This window comes from Delphinapterus leucas, chromosome 7 (assembly GCF_059928025.1).
Source record: "Delphinapterus leucas isolate spDelLeu-1000000601 "Yukka" chromosome 7, BTC_Dleu_Yukka2, whole genome shotgun sequence".
In the NCBI taxonomy this organism is placed as follows: domain Eukaryota; kingdom Metazoa; phylum Chordata; class Mammalia; order Artiodactyla; family Monodontidae; genus Delphinapterus; species Delphinapterus leucas.
In genome coordinates this window covers 36,188,659-36,212,866 of record NC_143135.1, presented here as the reverse complement: position 1 = coordinate 36,212,866, position 24,208 = coordinate 36,188,659, and the positions used below count along the sequence as shown (strand labels likewise).

Here is a 24,208-nt window from a genome sequence, read left to right as displayed (position 1 = left end):
GAGAGGCAGAGACGGGGGCAGGGGCTGTCCAGACTGTTTCTGAGAACGGTGAGGGCCTTCTGGAAGTAGACCCAGCCTTTGGGGTTTTGGGAGAGAGGGGATTAGGATCCATTGCTTTGTGAAGGCTGCTTTTGAGAACCAGAGTTACAGTCCTTCATCTCTGCTAACCTGCTGTGGTTTATTAGTGAGCAGAGAACTAATATTTATCTGCAATCTGATTTTTTTCACATCATTTAAGCATGCCTTTCCCTTGCATAAACAACATTATCTCACAGGGAGTCCATTTGGAAAGTGTAATGACCCTCCAGATCCTTCAGTAACTTCTCAGAGTCTTTTGCTGAAAGCCAGGATTCCTCATGCCTGGGCGTGTAAATCCTAGTGGAAAAATCTGTTTAATCATCCCTCTAACCTTGGGATTCGGTTTTGCCTTTTTATTTCATGGAAGATGAAGTTGTAAATATAGTATCACATTAATTCAGAACCATTACAGATTCCTGATATATCAAGATACTCCCCAGAAGAGCTCAATATTAAAAATTTGTCCAAATTAGAGGTGATTTCTCAGGAGGGTCTGGTGAAAGCAGGTTACTCTTCCTTGGTTGTATGGAATGCTAACTCCCTACAACAGTGAGGAAAACAGGGAGTGTGAGAGGCTGGAATAATTTATGATTCTTTCACCTGCGTTTTTCATAGCAGATAGCTTGTGTTTGGGCTGTTAAAATTGTGCTTTAAGCCCTCTGAGTGGCATTTGAATTCCTGACACAGTGATGTCAGAATCTCTTGTAAGACTCTGAAACTGGATCTCCTTGTCTTATGGGCCTTTCCATTTTTTAATGGATTTTCTGGTCACTTTGGAGAGCCTTGGCTCTGGTTAAAATGCGGTGTCTTGGCCAACATGGGGTCTCATTGATATTATACTTGGTTGCTGTCAGCCAGTCGAGGTTCTTTTGAGATTCGGCTGGTTAGCAGACAGAGACTTTGAAGCTGACCTACATGTACTCTCTTTCTGACGAGAGGCATTAAGACCCTGGTTGAGCCCTATCCTGATGAGCTCTGGGCTCTTAGCCTCGGTTCATCCAGTGGAAAATGGGGGTGGAATAATCCATGTACCATGCCTAGTACAGGGCCTGGCATTTGGTAAACACCGCCAGTGGTGGCTCTAAGTATTAGGTAAGATTGCATCTTATTCCTTTGTGGATAAACAGTGGTCTCATGAAGAACCTCTTGTGGATTGGGTTGTAATGCCTCTATAGGAGGGTCTCGAACTCTAATTGCCGGGTCAGTCAGGTAGCATATGTGAGTGCGAAGGCTCAGATGGGGGGTTGAGTCAAATGGGAAAGCACGTGCCTGTCTAAAGAGAGCAGTTACAACTCAGGGCTAAGTAATCATCTCCTATGTGTAAGATATTGGCACCTATTCCAAATATTTAAAAGACTCAATGTGGGCTTTAAAGATAATCATTTAAGGGGTGAAATCAGCAACGAAGAAGCCCAGAAACTAGGAAGTGCAGTTTACTTCTTTGGCAGCTTTTACTGAATGAGAGGAGATGCTCTGACCAGTGGGGACTTTTCCGTGCCCCTTTGCCTCTACTAGTTTTTCTTTGAGCTTAAACTCCCAGGATGGCAGTTAGAAAGCACCTCTGGGATGGCTGCATCCACCTCCCTCATGAGAGACTGGGAACTAAGAGTAAGTGACATGTCCAAACTCTAATAGGAAGCAGTTCTGGGGAGGGCTGGGGCCAGGGCCTGGCTCTCCTGGCTCCTTGGCTTTGCCACTTCCAAGCCTTGAAGGAGAGCGCAGCATAGCAGAGGGCATCGGTGGGCCTGGGCTTTGCCATGCTGCCGTCTATTGCCTTGTGCCGGCACTTGGCTGGTGGTTTGAGGGGCTATTGAAGGCTGTAGAAATGTCTGAAACCAGTGCAGTTTCCTTTGCTGACCTTCCCATTTTACATTTTCCTTTGTGTCTGAGCTATGTGTTCTTGTCTGTCACATCTACTGGCTTTGCGGTCAAGGGTGGGGACAACTGAGTCATCACTGTACCCCCCGGAACCTCACGTGGTGCCTGGCACATAGAGGGTGCTGGCTGACGGGGTGAGGTGAGCAAGATGAATTCAAGTCCCCTGGCTCGGGACTCAAAAACGTTGAGTTTAGGAGTCTTGAAGAAAAATAGCAAATGTTTGGTGGAATTCTTTCCGCCCACCCACTGGCAAAAATAGCTGAAGGTCATCTTCCAATCTGATCACTTATAACTGCAGTTGTGCCCTGATATGACCACCAGTGGAGGACCTTTCATTGAGGAGAAAAAAAGGGACATGGCTGTGATCTGGAGGGGAAATGATCTTTTTGTGTTGATGGTTCTGAGGAGTCAATGGAAGCATCTTCTTGCCATTTCTCTAGATGTCCCAGCCAAAGAATTTATAGGACATAAACATCATATGCTGTTTTGAAATTAAAAAAAAAAAAAAAAAGACGGGAACCAGCCAAGCTGTGGGCCCCACTTGCCTTTTAGTTTCCTATGATAGAACCCGGGGCAGGAGGAGGCCCCCAGAGTTCTGCTTGTTCCCCAAGGCTATTGAGCACAATGCTGTTTCCACTAAGACTTTTGGAGTAGTCTTGGCAGTCTTACAATATAGAGTGAAGGTGAAGTGGAGCGGGAAGAACTGGTGAAGAGAATAGATGCTGTCTTGTGTTCATTTATTCTTCTGGTCGTTCATATAGAAAGCATTCATTCACTCACAAAATGAAATCTGCTTTAATATTTTTCTAAATGTCTGAGGAACGCTTTTGTACCCAAAAAGAATTAATTAGGTTTTACTATTCAACTGTTGAAGTTTTAATTTTGAAACCTGTTTTCTTATAAATCTTATCTGTAAGTCAAGTATTTTTGTATGCATTAAGAACGTTTCCACTTGTTATTTGATTAGTACTTTATTAATTCAGACTTGAATTTAATTGGTACTGTTGGCAAACTTGGATAATTAAGTTTCCTTAAATATTTTATTTTATTTATTTTTTGCTGCACCGCGAGGTTTGTGGGATCTTAGTTCCCCGACCAGGGATCGAACCCAGGCCCCCAGCAGTGAGAACGCCAGGTCCTAACTACTGGACCACCAGGGATTTCCCTCCTTAAATATTTCAGATTGCATTCGTAAACTTAACATACCTGGTTTCCTCATGCTGTCCAAATGTTGGATGGGGTAGACTTTAGCAGCCTAACAAGCAAAATCTTTCTAAGCACTTAAACAACCCTTGCAAATCAAATAATTTATGACATTTATAACTTCAGTTTGTCCAAAACACTTCAATTCTTTTTGCAGTCTGAATCCAATTCTTAAATCTTTCATCTTAAAAATCTCAAATCAAAAATCAGTACTCATTTAGGTTCGAATCACAAGACTATTCTTTTTAGATTCTCGTATATTTTTTTAAATATTATAAATATAGAGAGATCACCCCAGTGATCACAAAGCTTTCACCCTAAACTTAAGTATTAATATTAGGATTTATTTCATTATCTCCCTTCATCTTTTTGAAACTTTCCCAGGATTTAAAGTCACTTACTCCCAACTAAGGGGAGGAAGTTTATCCTCTCAGGTGGGCTCGGAACCATCATGTGGTTTTTCTCAATCAGATTCAAGAGCAGGATGCAGGAATGGTCAAATCATATTCCAGAATGATTGTTCTGGAGCCACGGCTGAGTACGCTGTCGTTCTTTCTGCCGTGTCATCTGGGTCCCTCGAGCCTCTTACCTGGAATTTTGTTTCACCTCACTGCAAACACAAATGCTCTGGGTTTCTTTCAAGTTTGAGTCATAATCATGTTTTGTAACCTCTTTCAACATTTATCGCCCGACTTGGGTCAGTAGACTTGTGCCCCATCCCAGGTTGTACCTAATTTCCTTTGCCACTTGATTGGATTCAACTAATGTCCTTACTGCCTGAATGAATTCTGCATGCTTTCCACATTTTTCCTGTCTGACTCTCAACCACATGTCTGGAGTCGTTTTAGAAACAAATTGCAATTCCCCAGTAGCTAGCACAAGTATACCGAGTGACAAAAACCTAAGCAAACTAGTTTTAAGCAAAAGAAAAGAATTTTATTAGTTCTCACTGTTTGGTCTCCCAGAAGTGGCTTCTGGCTTCTGGTCTGCCTGGATGCAGGAGCTCATGTGATGTCATTCCTCTTGCCTCTGCTTCCCCGCCTCTGTGCTAACTGCTTTCTAAGGCAGGTAAGGATGAAGGGGCCAGTGGGTCAGAGGCAGCTCTAGGCTTCCTTTGCATTTCTTCCGGAGCTGTGTGTCATTCTCAGCATCTCCTGTGGGGGGAGTGCTATTTTAGGCAAAGTTAAAGAGCTCGTGCCAGCACTTCGTAACCGTGAAGAAGTTCCTGGACAACGTGAATCTCTAAGAGGGGGCTAGCATACCCCACATTCTCTTGTTGGGACCACATTGTTATCACAGAGCATCTTACGGACCTAGTTTTCCTTAGGATGCTTCTTGGAACTCACTGACCTTGATCTTGGTGGCTCATGGCCATTTATAATACCCTGAATTTTAGGGAAAGGACAAGTTGGAGCTAAGTGATTTTATATGTAGATAGATCCGTCAGTGTCCCCAAAGATCCAGAAGTGAGGGAGACATGGCTGGTTTTCCGAGTGTGGGGACAGCTCTGGTTTCTGGCACACAGACAGCCCTGGGGGACCCCAAGGCCGCTCTTGTTCAGCATGGACTTCCCTTGTTTCGCTGCTCCTTCTTCCTCCTCCTTAATTTCCCCTCTCCACTCTTCTGTGGGGTAGATCATTGGTTCGCCCCTTCTGGGCCAGCTCAGTTTCAAGGACTTCCTGTAATCTCATCATAGCCGCATGATGCTCTGGGCACCGACGTGGGAAGAATCGTGTGTGTGATAAGTGCCACATGCCCCTCTGCAACAGCACCTCAGTGTTGAAAGGCCACAAAGGAAGAGCGGGTACAATTTCAAAGCAAAAAAATCTGGGGCTTGGATTCATGGGCATCTGTTACTAAGTTCCCTCCTTCCTCCCCTCCAGCCCCACTTGTCTCTTGGCTGTCCCCTTTCTTCTTCGTTGGATTATAGGAAATTTTAGATATGTTAAATTGCTAACCCTAGAGAGCAGATGCAATTAAAGACTCATGGGATTTTCTTTTCATCATGAGGGTGGATTAGAGTCCTTTCCCATCTGTTACGTCACCCTTTTCCCAGCAGAGCCTTCCACAGTTGTCAGCCTAGGTGGTGTCATCCATGTGTCACCCATAAGGCAACTGAGGCAAGGAAGTTGTGACTTGTCAGAGGCTGAAGTGGGAGGGAGCCGGGCTCAGAATCCACTGTTGGGGCTGTGTTTTGCGTCAGAACTTGCCCTGCCTGTCTCTCGTGTACGTGAGTTCAGTCAGGAGGTGTTTAATAAACATATACTGTGTGCCTGGAGATGGAGTTGATGTGAGGCTGGCATTGCTGTGGCAGCACTGCTCTGGAGGTGGGCTTCAGGGTCAGCGAGGGCTTCACTGCCAGCTCTGCCATGCATCTGCAGAGAGCCCTGGACGGCAGCTCTCACAGCCTCAAGTTTCCTCATTAGGAAGCAAGGCCACCTGTGAGGGAGTAGGAACGTTGCTGAGAATACGTGCAGATACTGTAGAGTTGGCATGTTGGCAAGTGCTCAGCCAGCGGCTGTTGTGAAAAATCGGATGATGCAGGCCAGAGGGAACGCGTGCTCTGCAATTAGACGATTCAGTGCCTCAAACCCAATTCCAAAGTGGACTGAACGGCACTGGGCAAAATACTTGTTCTTTCAGCCTTGATCTCTTCATTTGTCAACTGGGGAGGATAATAGGTCCCTTACAGGTGTGATAGGAAGAGTGGAGACATAAGTGATGTATCGGAAGCACCTGGCATGATGCCTGACACCTGGGATGCACTTGTTACTATCACGAAGCAGACCCCTGCACATGCTTGGAAAGTAGGACAGACCATCATACGGAGAACAACTAGAAAACTGCAGGAGTGTATAGAATGAACCCAAATGCGGAAGACTGTGGGAATTCAGAGGAGGGGATTGTGAGGGTGGGCCAGAGCATTTGGAGAAGTCCTTAAAGGAGGATTCGGAACCGGATGGAGCCCAGGCCAAAGCAGTGTCATCACAGCGGGGAAGCCGGCTAAGACCCGGAGCTGCGGGCTGCTGCACGGCCTGTGAATTCATCCTAAGTCCTCTCCTCAGCCCTCACACTTCCTGCCTTTATCCTCCCTACTTGAGAACCACCTTTGCATGTTTCCCCTGCACTTGTGTGGGACCCTCCAGGTGGGCTTTAGGAAGCCACATTGGCGGGCTGAAGGGAAAGGTGATGAAAACAGGTTTCCACTAAGCCTCGCCTTCCTGCCTGATCAGTAGAGCTCAGACAGGCATCCTACAAGCTGGTGGAACAAACTGAAACTTCCTCTTGATTACTTGGGGGAGTATGGGGAGCTCCTGGCTTTCTAAATCTCAGATATCGGCATTTTGTTTTTGTTGTTTGGTTTTTTTGGTTTGTTTTTTCGAGATATCATTGATGTACAATATTATTTGTTTCAGATGTGCAGCATAGTGATTCACAAAATTTTTTTCGTTTTTTATTTATTAATTTATATTTATTTTTGGTTGTGTTGGGTCTTCGTTTCTGTGCGAGGGCTTTCTCTGGTTGCGGTGAGCGGGGGCCACTCTTCATCACGGTGCGCGGGCCTCTCACTGTCGCCGCCTCTCTTGTTGTGGAGCACAGGCTCCAGACGTGCAGGCTCAGTAATTGTGGCTCACGGGCTTAGGTGCTCCGTGGCATGTGGGATCTTCCTGGACCAGGGATCAAACCCGTGTCCCCTGCATTGGCAGGTGAATTCTTAACCACTGCACCACCAGGGAAGTCCCAGAGCCACCCTCTTTACTGTGATGCCAGACGGCTCTCTATTACATCAATTTTCAGTGCACACAGGCATACGACACGGCCCACTTCCCCAGGAGGAAGCCCAGGTTCGGGAGGCTAGCATATCCCAGAGCAGGAGTAGCAGGGTCAGTATCTACACCCAGGGCTGTGTGATGATGGTGCATTGACTTAACCACATTACTCCACCGTTCAGCCCTCCACAGTGAGCTGTGCCTCACTGAAAGGCCTGCACAGCGGCAGCCTGATGCCTCAGAAACGCCAGTGTCAGAACAATTCCACTCCTGGGTACACATCCGAAAAAACAAAAACACTCATTCGAAAAGATACATGCATCCCAATGTTCACAGCAGCATTATTTATAATTGTCAAGATAAGGAAGCAACCTAAGTGTCCATCAACAGATGAATGGATAAAAATGTGGTATGTACATACAATGGAATATTACTCAGTCATAAAAAAAAGAATGAAATTTTGCAATTTGAAACAACATGGATGGACTTAGAGGGCATTATGCTTAGTAAAATAAGTCAGACAGAAAAAGAGAGGGCTTCCCTGGTGGCACAGTGGTTGGGAATCTGCCTGCCAATGCAGGGGACACGGGTTTGAGCCCTGGTCTGGGAAGATCCCACATGCCGCAGAGCAGCTAAGCCTGTGAGCCACAACTACTGAGCCCGCGCTCTAGAGCCCATGAGCCACAACTACTGAGCCAGTGCTCTAGAGCCCGTGAGCCACAACTACTGAAGCCCACACACCTAGAGCCCATGCTCCGCAACAAGAGAAGCCACCGCAATGAGAAGCCCGCACACAGCAATGAAGAGCAGCCCCCGCTCGCCCAACTAGAGAAAGCCCGCACACAGCAACGAAGACCCAACACAGCCAAAAATAAATAAATACATTTATTTTTTAAAAAAGAGGGTGGCTCTGAAGCTGGGGCAGCTGGATCCAGGTCCTGCTCCACCTCTTACAGTCTGACCTTGTGCCAGGCGCCTTACCTTTCTAAGCCTCAGTTTCTCCACCTGTACAATAGAAAAACAATAATCCTTACCTTTTGTCACTCGATCAAGTGGAGCAGTGTTACATTGATGCTGGAAGCTTACTTTATAGCCTCCTCAACTTCCCACTCCCATGTGTCTAAATCAGCAAGTATTTATTGAGCACCTGCTGTGTATCTGCAACCCTGCAACCAAATAAATGAGAAAATGCAACCGGCTTGATGCTGGCCAGGCGGGGGCTGGAGGTGGCACTGCAGATAGAGGGACCAGGGACGGCCTTTCTGGGGAGGTGACTCTTCAAGTGAGAAAGAAGAAGGGACAGGTGACCAATAAGAGGTACAGTAAATGCAAAGCCTTGAACATGAAAACCCAGAGCCAGTGAGCGATGGAGGGGGGCCCAAGACAGGACTGGACGGGGAGGCTGGATCACAGGGTCTTGAGGGCCAGAGTACAGAGTTTGGGTCCCTGAGAAGCCACTGGAGGGTTTGAAGCAGTGGAGCAATAGATCTGATTTGTGTTTCACAAAGATCTTTCTGGCTGCCGTGGGGAGAATAGATGGTCTGGGAGCAGACGAGGAGCACAGAGCGCAGCCGGCCTGTTGGGAGTCACCTAGGCAGAGCTAAGCAGCTGGAACCACAGGGCGCAGGGGCGGGGAGGGCCATGCACACTGGGAGAGATTCTGCAAGCAGAGGCGGGCGGACCCGGGGGTGGACTGAATGTCTTGGTGTTGGGAAGCAGGAGGCAAGACAGAAGAAAAAAGCAGAATTATTGCTTTTGGAGATTTGACTTGAATGGTGGGGGACGATGGTCTCGATGGAGTTAAGGGTTGAGAAATGGACTCTATTTTCGATGCATCCTGGGATATTATTAGAGTTAGAACTGCCAATGGAGTTGGTGGGTTTTGCTGACTTTTGCACTTTCCTTCCCTTGGCTTTTTTGCTCCAGGAGTGGAGTCCAGGGAATTCACATAGCAGTTCTTTCTCCCACTCTGAGCCCCAGGGAGGGTGCCACTGCTGTCTCTTTCTCTGCCCCACTGTCAGCTCCAGCCCCCAAACCCACTGCTCCTCCACTGGCTCTAGGCCTGGCAGGTAGCCCTTGGCCTTTCTGAAGTTCCCGAGATGAAGCTGAGGATGGGGTAGGCAGGGTGTAGGTGTCTAGCCACATCTGCTCAGGGAGGTGCCCACCCTTCTAGGGAAGGTACACATCAGCCACTTCACCCAGCTGCCAGACGAAACGGATGGATGGCACCCTTGAAGATGAGTCACATCAGAGGCAAAGGAGCTCTGCCTGGGGCTTTGTGATACTGGAGCCTTCGGGGGTGGTACACACTTGTCTGTATCATCAGACACTGCTGAGCTGACGCAGTGTGAGGTCTTGGTGCTCAGGCTGTGTTTGTCTTGGCAGCTGGGATGACAGCAGCTCCGTCAGCAGCGGGATCAGCGACACCATAGACAACCTCAGCACGGATGACATCAACACCAGCTCCTCCGTTGGCTCCTATGCCAACACGCCTGCCTCCTCGCGTAAGAGCCTGGATGTCCAGGTAAGGAACAGGGTCCCTCCCAGAGCCCCTGCCAGCAGAGAGCCTTGGGCTTGTGGGCCAAGGGGGCTGTTTGGGGTGCACAGAATCTCCAGGTCTGTGAGATGAGGCCTGACCTCCTGCTTGATGCCTGTGCTCTTATGTCTTCACTCTGTCCTCTACCTGCAGGGAGAGGGTGGGGTCCAGCATCCAGGTACACTAAACGGGAGTGGGGAGACTCACCGCTCTCACTGTGGTGGCCTTGGCAAATCCTCTTTCCTTCCCGGACCTCAGTTTCATCATCTATTTGGAAAAAAAGAAAGAAAAAGGATGTTGGACTCAACTGGCCGTTCTTAGTCTGGAGTGCGCGTCCATGGCATTCGTCTGATCCCTCAAGAGTGCTGGGGTGGGAACAACGTTAAGAATCCTGGGCTGGAAGACCAGTACGTCCCAACAGATCTGTGGGTCATATCCTCCTGCCGGTGTATTGCATCTGGCCCACAGTATCACTCTTCTTTTAAATGGGGTGGCATGTCAAGTTTTGTAAAGTTCATCACTTCACTTGATAGTGAGCTTCTGGTTTCTCTTGAAAAATCAGAAGATATTGTCTCCCTGAGTCTATATTCTCCACAACCAACAGATGTCCAGGTGTCCCCGCCTTTGGACAGGGCGCCCATGCCGCTGTGTGCCAACCAACTACACCCTTCAAATACCTGCCTGTCCTGAGGCACTTGAGTTTCCAACCCCTGCTTTAAACTCTCTGATTTAGTGTTTCAGATGCAGTGCTTCCAAAGCAGTTTTGTGTAGGTGTGTTTGCTTCCCCTCATAGCATCCCTCAGTGGTCAGAGGGGTTGGTTCTAATAAGCCCATTTTACTAGTGGACAAGTGAGGTGCCATCCCCACCACCAGTCCCCACAGTGGCACTGGCATATGTGGACTGGAATCCTTTTCATGATGAGTCCCTCCCACCAGTGGCGCCCGCTGCCTCGGGTGAACCCATGTGAAGGTCTGATGGGGATGGAGTCTCCCAGAGGGACCTTTTGAGGGCAGAGCTGACACAGCCCCTTCTTTCACTCCCTTCCTTTCACATCCGCTTCCTTTCTCCTCTCTGTCTCACTCTGGACAGATAGGAGCTGCTTTGGGAATCTCTTTGCTTTCAAAGGTATCTTTCTCTTTGAGGACAGGGCTAAATGAAGGATGTGCCAGAGTGTGGGATTAATTCTGTACCACAGAAATGTAAACACAGACTGCCTGATGAAATCTATTAGGTGTTGCCTCTGGGATTGCCTATGACTTCTTGAGTTTTCATTTTTAGCCTGAATTTCTAATTATCATTGGCAAACAAGGGTGGGTTGTGGCGGTTAAGGGAAAAAAAACTACCCAAATGAAGGGAGCCCAGAGATTTGGGGGGTACTGATAATGTGCCATATCTTGATCTGAGGGGTAGTTATGTACGTTAATTTCAGAAAATTTCTTCCAATTATATACTTAAGATTGTACATTTGGTATATGAATGTTATACCTCAATTTTATAAAAGTTAATTAAAAAAACCAAAAAAACCCCTAAGCCACACCACCAACTGATCACTGTTTAATTAGTTATTAGACACAAGTTAGAAACACCCAGCCAGACTGTGTCCCTACCACTTGCCAAATGTTATAATATCCACAGTTTCCGGGACTTCCCTGGCGGTCCAGTGGTTAGGACTGGGTGCTTTCACTGCCGTGGCCCAGGTTCATTCCCTGGTCGGGGAACTAAGATCCTGCATGTCGTGGGGCACAGGCAAAAAAAAAAAAATCCACCGTTTTCCTTTCCTTGTGGACACTAATTTTTTTTTTTTTTTTCCGAGACTTATTTTAATTTCAAGGTAACAACAACCAAGCTTCTAGACAGTTCTTAGATACGGAGCTGGGGAACTAAGAGAGAAGGAGAGACAGACAGAGACAGAGAGGAGAGAGAGATCTATAAATCAGTAGGTTTCTCTCTTGTTTACTTGCAAGGTAGGAAGAAGCTTGCTCCTAAAATGCTCACTGAGCCAACAAAACATTGTTGAAACAGTCTCCTTGTCTTTGTTCCCTTCCCACAAACCTGGAGTTAGAATCTGTTTTCCACGTTGATACAGAGTAACCATCTGGGATTTACAAATGATACATTTGAATTTGTTTAATGTCAAGGCCCCCCTCCTCCTTGACCAGCTCTTTGCTTTCATTTAGCAAATGTCACATCAGAAAAGCTTCAAGAATATTACACAAGCTTGTCTTTTGACCAAGATCAGAAAGATAACATCAAGGGTTGTAAAGAATTTACTATTGGGCTTCCCTGGTGGCGCAGTGGTTGAGAGTCCGCCTGCCGATGCAGGAGATACGGGTTCGTGCCTGTCCGGGAAGATCCCACATGCCGCGGAGTGGCTGGGCCCGTGAGCCATGGCCGCTGAGCCTGCGCGTCCGGAGCCTGCGCTCCGCAACGGGAGAGGCCACAGCAGTGAGAGGCCCGCATACCGCAAAAAAAAAAAAAAAAGAATTTACTATTTATTGGGTTGTTTTTTTGCTCTACAACTACTTGAGTTTAAAATATTTAAATAAAACTTAAGCAAGTAGGTCTTGGAATAAAATAAATGTAGACTTGCACCCATAGTTACAAAGATTCCTGCTGAGATGGTTTCTTTGGCATCCCTTTGTTCCTGTCCAGGGAGCATCTCCAAATGTCTGAATCCACATAAATTGCAGCCTTCTCCCCTCCTCCCCTGTACCACTCTGAGGAAGGCTAAGGGCCATCACTCCTCTCGGAGCAGCATCAGGCAGCGGGAAGGTGTGCACTGCCATCCTCCCCAGGGCTCATTCAGGTTCCCATCACATATGGGTTTCCCTGGACAAATGGGCAGCACAAAGCATCCCAGGCGAGGCATGGAAAGGCAGGAAGAAGTAGCCCAGTGTGTCCACTGGGAAAGCAGGTTGAGGACAGATTGCCTGCCTGAGTTTATTTGAAAAGCCTCTGAAGACCAGCCAAAAGGAAGTACATCTAAGGAACAGGGGAGGTATCGTCTGGAAGCCTAAGGAACAGCGTCGTTCAGCTGCTTGAGAGAGGCGGCAGCCGGTAACAGAGGAGCGGTCCTTGGGGGATGGAAGTCCCCTTAGTCTGTGAGTGACTGTCTCCTCAAGGATGTCAAGGAGCACGGGGAGGGTCTTCGATGGGGCACCCGTGCCCAGATACCCAGCATCGGCCTGTGCCCACTGCTTCTCAGTGTGCTGGGCAAAGCATCTCCCTGCCTGGGGTCTGACAGCCTCTTGACCAACTTTCTCCAGGAGAGCTGGTGAGTCTGGCTGCACTGTCAGGGAAAAGGTACGGCCTTTGAAGTCAGGGTTGAGCTCCTAGCTCTGTGGCATCCTTGGATAAGCTCAACCTCTCCAAGCCTCTGCCTCCCTGTGATTACATAAAATCACGGTAACTAGGCTTATCTTGAAGGGTGAGTGTGAGAGCGATATGGACATTCTTTATCTGAACATGCTTTCAGATAAATGAGCCTAATTCGTTTTCTTTTTTCTTTTTTTTTCTCTGGCCGTGCCACTCTGCTTACGGGATCTCAGTTCCCCGACCAGGGGTTGAACCCCGGCCCTCTGCAGTTGATAGCGCTGAGTCCTAACCATTGGACCTCCAGGGAATTCCCTCAGAGCCTAATTCTCAATAGTTGCTCAGATGGTTCATTTCGTTTCTTTCCTTTCCTTTCCATTTCCTTTTCCTTTTTCCCTTTCCTTCCTTCCTTCCTTCCTTCCTTCCTTCCTTCCTCTATATTACCTATACCTCTGCTTCTTTCCTCCATTCACGTCAGGAACCAAAAGTTGACTTATTCATGTCCTTTCTTTGTAGTGTCAGAGCATTTTTTTTTTTTTTTTTTTTTTTTTTTTTTGCGGTACGCGGGCCTCTCACTGCTGTGGCCTCTCCCGTTGCAGAGCACAGGCTCCGGACGCACAGGCTCGGCGGCCATGGCTCACGGGCCCAGCCACTCCGCGGCATGTGGGATCTTCCCGGACCGGGGCACGAACCCGTGTCCCCTGCATCGGCAGGCGGACTCTCAACCACTGCGCCACCAGGGAAGCCCTGTCAGAGCATTTTGTCTTAAGTTTTGCAGCATTTTGTTTTTAGGACAGTGTGTTGGTGGCAGAAGACTTTTCACACATGAACATCACTTCCCCACATCCCTTTCATCTATCTCTTCCTGTCCTTGTGACTCGGCATTTTCTCTCAGTCTGTGGAAGGTTCCATTCCAGGTGTCAAGGTACAAAAAAGGCATATGTCAAGATTCCTCTCATTTTCACTGCCTTTGAAATTTTAATAAAATATACAAGGGGGAAAAAATGGTAATTCCATGTGAGTTTACTTTTTGCTACTGAAGGAAACAAAATTCTGAATTCTGTGGCAAGGATTCCTGTCCTGTGTGACCTTGAGTAATCCTGGAGCTCTCTGGATGCTCTCGGATGATGGTCTGGACGTAAGGATAGGGTTTGGCTGGGGTGTGGGTGGGGCACCCCTTGTGCCACCTGCTGGGCCCTGCTGCTCCTGACTTGAGGCAAGTTACCTTTCCTCTTCACACCTGTGCTTTCCTTGTCTGTCAAATACAGATAAAAGTGCAAGTTTAGAGGATTAGATGAGCTAATAATGTGTTCAGAGGCACCCAGTGCCCAGTAAGAAAGGTGGCAGGTAATGATGCTGACGCTGATCCTAATTTCTGTTATTACTGGGACTCAGACTTTAGCCAGTGTAGCATCTCAGTCCGCAGGGGATGGTGTGGGCTTGAAGACGGCAGTGTCTCTGGCTTCTTAGAGGCTTGTGGCCTAAGAGCACAAAAGACAAGTACCCTGTTCACCTTAATGCAAGACAGAAATAGATTAAATGCTAAAGTGCTGGAGATTTTCAGAGGGGGGACAGTTGGTGACAAAAGAGCCACTGTTAAAATTGAGTCCCTCCACATTGAGCTCATTGCGCCCACCGTCAGCTCTCTGAGACACCTGTCTGTTATCACCCCTGTTTCACACACAAGGTAACAATCTCAAAGAAGCTCAGCCACTTCCTTCAGGGTCACACACAGCACAGGAGGGAGTTGCAGCACCTAATACTTGACCTCAAGTCTGTCCGACCCCAAGCCCATGCTCTTCCCTCCACCTCCCCCCTCACGGCCTCACCTCGTTCCTCAGCGCCTTGGTTCCTTCCTCTCGCTCTCAGAAGACTGGCCTCCCCTCTTCAGTCTCTGGGGAACCTGGGCCCTCAGGGGAGAACTCTCCCATCTTCCAGGCCCTCTTCCTCCTTGAGTGTGGCTATTTCCCTGCCTTCCCTCTTGGATGCTGAATGAGTAAGTGGGCTTACAGGTAGGGGCAGTAGGAAAATCTACAGAAAGGAGGTACCACTTGAGATGGGCACAGCTGGCAAAGGGGAGGGTGCAGCTCTTTGTACATCCCATGTGGCTGTCCTGCTGGCCCTCCTGTTGTAAGCTCTGGAAGCAGAGAGGCTGGCCCTTCTTCATCTTTTAATCCCTCCTGGTGCCACCACATGATCTGGCACACAGCTCAGCAGGGGTTTGCTAAGGAGATGTGAACTCACAGCCAGTGTAATGTCCCGGGGCAGAGGCCGCTGTGCCAAGAGCAGCTGGGAAGCCTACCACCCTGGACCACATACATTGCGGGGCTGTGATGGTTGGATGATTGTTCTTTCCAGAGGGGGATTCAACTGTAGTCCCAGACCAGGGATGTGTGCACTCTCTCTGCCACTGGGGTGGAATCAGTTCTGGAGGTCCCACCCAGAGGCTAGGCTGGAACTGCTCCAGAATTGGAGCTGGGGAACCACCGGCCAGCCAGGGTGGAAGGAGAATCTACTGGGTGTAGGTGTTATGTTAGGTGCCCCTGGACATGCAGCATCCTCAAGTCCTTGGACTTGTTCTCCAGGAAGGCAACATAGCCTGATGGCTAAAATATGGGCTCTGCACTCAGGCTCCCTGGAATCCTTGCACTGTGTGATCTTGGGCAATTTTCTTTTCCACTCTGTGCCTCAGTGTTCTCATGTAAAATCGAGACTACGAACTATAACCTCCTCATAGGTTTCTGGTGAAGATTAAATTAAATGGTACATGTAAAGCACTTTAGCCCAGTGCCTAGCACATAGTAAATGCTTAGTAAATTTTAATTGTTACTGCTCCTACTATTAGCATCACTATAATTTGATCAGGGAAAATAAGATATAGGAGCATTAAAGGAATAATTAATGCAGTACCCCAGGATGTGGTATGTACTAAGTTTTCAGTACCTCTTAGAGTGTAAAAGAATGTGTTAGAATGTACTTGAACATAAGCTCCAGGAGGTTGATGATTCGTATTGATATTTTGTTCTCATTCATTGTAGTATTCCCAGTACCCAAAAGCTTGCTTGGCACACAGCGGTACCGGTGAATATTTGTTGAGTGAATGTTTCCAAAGCCAAGATACTTTCTGCCTCAGGGCCTTTGCACATACTCTTCCCTCTCCCTGGCATGCTCTTCCCTAAACTCTTCTCTCGGTAAGTTTCTGCTCATTCTTTAGGACACTTCTTCAAAAAGGCCTTACCAGACCACTGTACCTTACCCCCATCATCATAATCTAAATTACATCACTGCCTGTAATTCTCTCAGACTCCTTGTCCTTTTCCATTTATTTGTCTTATATTTCCAATCCCTGCCTCTTTCACTGGATCATAAACTTCAGAAAGGATGGGAACCAATCTTACTCACAGATCCTCAGACCCACCATAGTGCCCGGCAAACCACGGGCATGGAGGAAATTCTGGCTGAATGAATACACTGGAAGATTTAGAGGAAGGAACATGGGCTGGTGTAGTTGGGACACGGAGCAAGTACCGTGAGTTTCCACTTCTCTGTAAAACTGAGATGAAGACAGTTCTACTTACCTTCTTACCCTCCTTGACCAGATAGCGGTCGGGATCAGATGAGGTCGTTTTGTTAAAGTGTGCTGTAGCTTGAGAAGCATGTATTCGCCGACCGATTTGCTCATTTCCTCACCAAGCCTGATTGCGTGCCTGCTGTGGGGACGCCTCTGTCTCTGTCCTTTGCCGCAGCTGAACGATGAGCTTCTTGCAGCCCAGGAGTGTTTCTGTCCTCCTCCTCTCTCTATGCCTAGTACCTCGTGGAAATGTTTGAGGAATGACCAAACAACTGAAGGCACCCATGAGGTGGCTGAGGGAGAGGGGGGAGGCTGTGGTGGCGATAGAGAGGCGATTGAACTTGGGCTGCTTGTCTGTATGTATCTTTGCTCCCACTCAGCCAGCGTATTCCATTGGTGCTAATCTCCAGTGACAAGCATCAGGCCAGATTCTTGCCAAGGGGTCGTTTTGATTTGCTACCTTGCTGGTGTTGCCCACGCTTGGTAGTTAAGTACAGCAAACATGGGACCTGTATTGCAGGGGAGCTGCCCTAAATTGTTGCTGACCACCCTTCCCCGTTCACTGCACTGCTTCTCCCCACTGAAATCTGCTCAGACTGGCCCCAACCCCTAGGGAGGCCCCCAAAGCTTTCTGGTTAGAGAGTTATGGCTTTTAACTGCAGCAAACAATTAACCGTCACGCTTCTGTCCCCTCCTGGGCTCCATGGCCAGCAGGTCAGGCCTCTTCCAAAGAAGGCTGGCTAATTATATCCCCCGTCTGCACAAAATCCCACAAGAGGAGCAAGCAGCGGCATATGAATGGAGCTGGGTGGGAGCACATGGTGTCGTGGGGAGGAAGTGGCTTTTGAGGCTTTGCTTCCTCTCGGCCCCTCTCTCTCCCTGATTCGAGGGGAGCTAGCAGCTGCCCTCTCTCGCTCGCTCTCGGTGCGTTAGACTGTGGCGCTGTGCTAGATCCAGAGATCTGGCTGCCAGTGGAGTGACTGGGAGCCGTTGAACAAAGGGAAATGGGCTGCGAGGCCGTGAGCTGGGTAGAGCTCAGGCTGCCAGAGCTCGAGGAGGCTGGTCGCCAAGTGGCAGAGCTGGTGGCTGAATTTTTGTCACAGCTCCGTCCACTGGTTCTCCTCCATGGGGCTCTGTCCCTCGTTTTCCTCTGGCTCTTTTTACTCTCCTCCCTCACTCCCTTTTAGGACATATTCGTATTCTTTGCTTTCCTTGGACCCAACATGTCAGGCTTCCTAACAAGATAACCAGAGTACAAGGCCCAAACATTTTAAAGTAGTCATCTGTTATTTTTCCCTTAACTTGTCCAGGGCATGGGCATTTTTGCTCTGGGGTGAGGGGCTCTCTAGCCTGGGGTTTGAGAAAGACTAATTCAGAGGGTCTCCTTCGCAGACCGACGCTGAGAAGCACTCACAGGTGGAGAGGAATTCCCTGTGGTCCGGCGATGATGTCAAGAAGTCAGACGGAGGGTCAGACAGCGGCATAAAGATGGAGCCGGGGTCGAAGTGGAGGCGGAATCCTTCTGATGTGTCTGACGAGTCCGACAAAAGCACGTCGGGCAAGAAGAACCCCGTCATCTCTCAGACAGGCTCGTGGCGGCGAGGCATGACAGCTCAGGTGGGCGTCACCATGCCGAGGACGAAGCCGGCCGCCCCGGCAGGCACGCTGAAGACCCCAGGGACTGGTGAGTCAGGGGCGTGCGTGGGCACTTGTCATTTTCAAAACCTGAGCCGCAGTCACTCTAGCGAGGGCTTGATGATATTTTTAAACCCCTGTAAAATGCACAGGTATTTCTTCTTAGGGTTTAGACTCTGCTCGTAGCCAGCTTTCAGAAAGGTTCACATCTTGACCTTTCTCCAAGTGGAAGTATGTAAGCATGAGAGCCTCTTAAACTCTGGAGGTGGTTCCACTGCCGAGACATGTTGAATTGGTTTAAGCATGTGCTGGGTCGGAGCTAACGTACCCAGTGAAGGCTATTCAAGAGCACGTGGTTAGGAGCTGTCGGTGTGTTGAATTGACGTTGTCCATGATTTAAGGATGTATGTAAACGAGGGCAGTGTTTTTGCAGGAAGGTGGGGTACCCCTTGAAAATGATAGGGACAGCTTTTCAATGGACAGAGGGAGAATGGCCAATAAAACACAAGATCTCTTTCCCAGACATATCAGTGATTGGCTGGCTTTGCTTTATTCTGGGTAAATTTAGACTGCTTTGCGAATGAGGAAAACCATTGACATCTCCTAAAAGCCTCATGGTGACAGTTGTAGACGCGATTATCTTTATGAAAAGCTCTTTCCTCTGTCTCCCAAGGGGACTGCTTTCCCCCAGGAGAAAGCGAGCTAGTTCTTTGGAGGAGGGGAGAATTTTAAACAGTCAGCTGGCGGAGCTGACTTCTTGGTTTGCAGGCTAACCTTTCTGATCTCTCTCTCAGGAAAAACAGATGATGCAAAGGTGTCTGAGAAAGGAAGGCTGTCTCCCAAAGCCTCCCAGGTGAAGCGCTCCCCGTCAGATGCTGGCCGCAGCAGTGGTGATGAATCCAAGAAACCCCTCCCCGGCAGCTCCAGGACACCCACTGCCAACGCCAACAGCTTTGGGTTCAAGAAGCAGAGTGGCTCTGCCGCTGGTTTGGCCATGATCACAGCCAGTGGGGCCACTGTCACCAGCAGGTCAGCCACACTGGGCAAAATCCCAAAGTCGTCCGCACTCGTCGGTCGGTCCACCGGTCGGAAGACAAGCATGGATGGGGCTCAGAATCAGGATGATGGGTATCTGTCTCTTAGCTCCCGGACAAATTTACAGTACCGGAGTCTGCCAAGGCCCAGTAAATCCACCAGCCGGAATGGGGCTGGGAACAGGTCTAGTACCAGCAGCATAGATTCCAACATCAGTAGCAAGTCAGCAGGCCTGCCGGTGCCCAAGCTGAGGGAGCCTTCCAAGACAGCCCTGGGCAGCTCTCTGCCAGGTCTGGTCAACCAGACCGATAAGGAGAAAGGCATCTCATCCGACAACGAGAGCGTGGCTTCCTGTAACTCAGTGAAGGTGAACCCGGCAGCCCAGCCTGTGTCTAGTGCGGCTCAGGCCACTCTCCAGCCAGGGGCCAAGTACCCTGATGTGGCCTCTCCCACGCTCCGCAGGTAAGTGGGTAAATGGCACCGAGCGGAACTGGAATACGTGGAGTGGCATGCTGGATTAATAACTTCCTGTTTTCTTAGCTGAAGCCGCCTCTGGTTTTCTCCACTTCAGTCCTTGGGTAAAGCTGTTTGGTCGGATGCTGCCAGCAATTCTGCTCAACTGATTATTTTCCCACGTTGGCATGAAAAACATAAGCCTCTGGAATCAATCATCCTGGGTTTGAATCCTAGGTCCACCTTAATTAGCCACCATGTAACCTCTCTTAATACTTCCGCCTCCGTTTTCTCATCTGTAAAATTGGGATGATGATACCTACCTACAGGTTCTTGTGTCCATTAATCTGTGTAGCTACACCTGGCCCATAGTAAGTACTCAATAAAAGTTAGCTGCCATCGAAGATGAGATCCTAATACTCCCTTAGATCTGGAAGCAGTTTTGTTTTTAATCTGTGGCTCAGATTCCTCATCTTTACGCCAGACAGTGGCATAATGACCAGATCTTTTCCCCAAATAGTCCAGTATCCCCCACATACTTTTTTATACTGCATGCATAATTCCAAATTAGTGCCTGAAATTTTAGCTTCCTTTAAAAAAAAGAAAGAAAAAACAACTCAAAGCAGAAGCGTTTTTGAAAAAGAGAATTTGATTTCCTATTACCTGAAAAAGGCATTTTCCTGTACTTCCACAACGGGTGGAAATTTGTACGTTAAAATTGATTGTTCGCTTTAAACTGCAGCTGCATAGAGCAGAGCTCATCCTACCTTTTCAGGAAATTTCTTGTCGTAAGAAAGAGTAAGTCCAAGGATAGAAAATTCAGCAGTGAAAAAATAAAAATTATGTGCACATGTACATATTTGGGGATGAATGGGAATGTTTGCAAAGCCTTCAGAAGAAGCATTCCACATGAAAAGTATAATGCAGCAGTTCACTGTTCTTTGTCTAGACTTGATTATTAGAATTTCAGTAATTATTTTTTCAGGGGAAAGTCTTATTGGGCTGCTCTTTGTTGTTTTAACAGGTTGCCTTGTAAATGAAAATTTTCTCTGCTTCTTGCCTCAAGTATTATGTGTAATATTCGCTCTTTGGTATTATAGATTTCCTTTAGTAACTACAAAGGCATTTTAGTAGACCCTTAGGCTAGTGTAATAGAATACTTGAAAATGCATGCAGCTTCTTAGGCTGTGAATTGAGCGCCTTTCAGCCCACTCCTAGCAATTACATTTTTCCTAAATTGTTAAGGTGTTCTGAATTCTCTCGTTGTGCATTAGTATGAAGAAGAGGAATCTTAGGTGAAGTGTGATAGCTCTCTTCAAATGGTTTGAAGGACCAACAGACAAAAGATTGGGCTTTTTCTGTGTAGTTACACATAGCAGGATTAGGAGCAAGGCATAAAAGTTGGAAGAAGGTGGGTTAGATTTTGGTTTTGTAACAATTGGAAGTGCTTGGCAACAGAGCCAGTTAGCCTTTGGAGTATAAAGTAGTGAGGTCCCTGACACTGGAGGTATGTAAGCACTCTAAAGCCAAGGTTCTGCAACAGGATAGTTCTTTCCCTGTCACCAGGCAAAAAGTGTTCCTCTTCTGTCGCCAGACATTCTACTGAGGGTTGATTATGTGTTTATTTATTTTTACAACAATTGGGATTTGTAACAACTGTTTGGAGAGGTCGGAGGTCAAACTCACACCACTTTGACTAGCTGGGTGAAAGGCAACCTGCCTATCATAGTATGTAGTAGTATCGTCTCTTTTCGGAGATACCTGTTCCATGACAGTTTTAGTGGATAGAATAAAGCCATTACATTTCCAGAGTATGTACTATCCTTCGACTTTAAGACAGTTTTTCCATCCTACCAGAAAGCCCTCTGCCAACGGAAGAGGGAAGTGTCTGTGCCATTCCCTGTGTTCCGACAGCACATTTGTGGTCATGAGCAGTGGGGGAGATGACATGCAATGGCATTTCTGTGTGTCTATCACAGAGACACAGTTCACACCCAGCGTGTCTGGTCGAACGTCTTGTGAACCCCACAAGGTTTGTGTGTATCACTGGACAGTATTAGCTCTCTGGCCCTAAAAGACACATCTTTCAGGCTGGGCTTTCATGTAAGAATACATCTGAGAGGATACATTGCCCAGCCTGCCTCCAGATCTAGCCTCCTGTTCTTGATTCTACATGTTTGCTTAGAGATCAAAGAAACCAACTCCTTTGGAGCTGAACTGTCATAAGCGGAGTGCCTGCTTTGTGCCTGGGGTCATGGATACAAAGGTGATCAAGACAGGTCTTTTCCCTTGAGATGTTTCCTGGGCAAGGGCAGTTTTCTAGTTACTCTGTTTATGGAAAGAAAGGAAAGCAAGATGTTGGACCAGCGAGGGATAGGCCTGTAGAAAATTACTCCCCGTCTCCCTTTGGCTCAGGTAGATCCAGGGTCTCAGCAGCAGCCTAGAACTTGAAGGTGGAGCCTTTGCTCCACCAGTGCCCTGGCCCGCTGTGTGGCAGCCTTTCCCAGGGGAGCGCCTCGAGCTGTAGAAAGGACTGCGCCTCCCTCCCCAGGGGCTCTCACTAGCTCCTGTGCCCCGCCCTCCTCTGACGGCCGGCGTCCCTGGGCTTTGGGTGTTCAACCCGTGTAAACCTTTGTCTCTTCGCAGACTCTTTGGTGGGAAGCCTACCAAGCAAGTGCCCATCGCCACAGCCGAAAACATGAAAAACTCGGTGGTCATCTCCAACCCTCATGCCACCCTGAGCCAGCAAGGTAACTTAGAGTCCCCCTCGGGCAGCGGCGTCCTGAGCAGCGGCAGCAGCAGCCCTCTCTACAGTAAGAACGCAGACAGCACCCAGTCCCCGCTGGCCTCCAGCCCCAGCTCCGCCCACTCGGGCCCCTCCAACAGCCTCACGTGGGGCACCAACGCCAGCAGCTCCTCGGCCGTTAGCAAGGACGGCCTGGGCTTCCAGTCGGTCAGCAGCCTCCACACCAGTTGCGAGTCCATTGACATCTCCCTGGGCAGCGGAGGGGCGCTGAGTCACAACTCCTCCACCGGCCTCATTGCCGCCTCTAAGGATGATGCCCTGACCCCCTTTGTCAGAACCAACAGTGTGAAGACCACACTGTCGGAAAGGTTGGTGCTGTGTGTTTGGCTGCCTTTATCTCCCCGAAAGACGCCCTTCCGGAAGTCCAAAGATTATGCCAGAAAGCCCAAGTGTTAGCTCACCTTTGCTGGGAGATTTCTCTCTTCCTGATCACTGCCGTCTCTCCAGAGGGAAGCCCGTTGGGGATGGATTAAGCCTGGCTCTGCTTCCTGTTGTCTTTCACTGTGGTTTTTCTCAGTGCACGGAGCTGCTGGAAGTCTCTTGGGGGCAGATTTCATGCTGCCTTTTGAAAGCGCATTCCGCTTTCGAAGTCCTTCCTTTTTATTGTTTGTTCATCACTGCCTCTTTCCCTGCCCCTTGTAATTGTGTCGCCCAAGCAGGGGGCGGCTGCAGCCGCGGAGCGTGTGGTGGGATGTTCCTTAAGCAGCCCAGTCCACACGCTGGTCCTCGGGGCAGACGCCCTCCTACTGAAGGGCCGCAGGCCAGAGCGATAGGAAATCAAGAAACCAGAATTGCCCTCAAAGCTCTGAATCTCACCGCACTAGTGATACATGTCCATTTTCTCCACATGGGGAAGAAAGCCATTATCAGCACTGGAAATAAGAAAAATGTCCTAGTCGTTGTGTATAATAACTCCACCCCCTCCTTCCAATCTAATGCACCTTCTCTTGTTTTCCACCTGCCTGGCCTTCTAGCCCTCTCTCTTCCCCTGCCGCTAGCCCTAAGTTCTGCAGAAGTACTCTGCCCAGGAAACAGGACAGGTAATGACGTTGTAGGCCGGGGACGCCACCGAGCCTTTAGCTTCCTCTGCCCCCCCCCCCCCCCCCCGTGTCAAGCCAGATGTCTTGTATGAGGCTGTTGGCCTGCGGCTTCCGCTTGTGTTCGTGGCCCCGGTGTGCTCTGTGACCCCCCAGACATGCCTGTGAGGGTCTGTTCCGCTGCCCACAAAACTCAGAAAGAGGTGGAGCGGGGCTGGCCCCTCCTCTCCCAGCTTGGGAAGGAACCTCAAGCCTGCCACCTGGCGAGGGGCGGCAGAAGCTCTCACTGGCATCTCAGCCTCCCCGTGGCATGCTCCTGCTTCCCAGCTTCCTGCCCTTTCTCGTCTCTCCCCTCCCCCTCCGAGCCCAGAAGTGACCTGCTGCCCACCACGCGGCTCTGCGGCCCTCACCTTTGTCTCCCACACCCCTGCTCCCCACGCAGCTGGCTCTTTGCCCTCTCAAAGGCCTCTGCTGCGGATTGGCTCTGTGTCTCGCAGGCTGTGGTGTTCTGTGTGCCCGTTTTCTGTAAGAAGAATATGCGGAGTGTTTTTGGCCCCCAGATGCCCTGAGGGTGGGCCTCAGACATGGACCTTGACCTTGAGTTTGTGGGGAAGCCATGGCTTGGCCAAACGTAACGAGCAGATGTTGTTTCGTGCTAGGGGGGAAAAAATTAATGAAAACCCTCTTCACCCCATTAACAATGAGAACTTTGCCTTTGTCAGACTCATAGACCAAGCCTTTAAACCTAGCTCTTTGGAAATCCGAATGTTGTGACTTTATCAGCCAGCAGGTCGTAACATGCCCCGACTCTACCCAGGGCTCAGCTCCTAGCTACGCCCTATGAGAGCCTCGAAAACTGAGAGGGACCTGGAATTCACTTGTTACAGATGAAT

At 48.8% G+C, this 24,208-nt stretch overlaps 1 protein-coding gene across 2 annotated transcripts in view; it reads left to right on the top strand.

The window, feature by feature from the left end:
* NAV2 (neuron navigator 2) overlaps positions 1-24,208 on the top strand; it is a 395,564-nt gene that overhangs the window by 310,058 nt on the left and 61,298 nt on the right. For both annotated transcript variants that reach the window (XM_089915047.1, XM_022583768.3), the window contains exons 12-16: positions 9,315-9,453; positions 17,742-18,033; positions 18,779-19,481; positions 22,119-22,586; positions 23,253-23,318. In XM_089915047.1, coding sequence (XP_089771173.1) covers positions 9,315-9,453; positions 17,742-18,033; positions 18,779-19,481; positions 22,119-22,586; positions 23,253-23,318 — 1,668 coding nt within the window. The remainder of the gene's footprint in view (positions 1-9,314; positions 9,454-17,741; positions 18,034-18,778; positions 19,482-22,118; positions 22,587-23,252; positions 23,319-24,208) is intronic.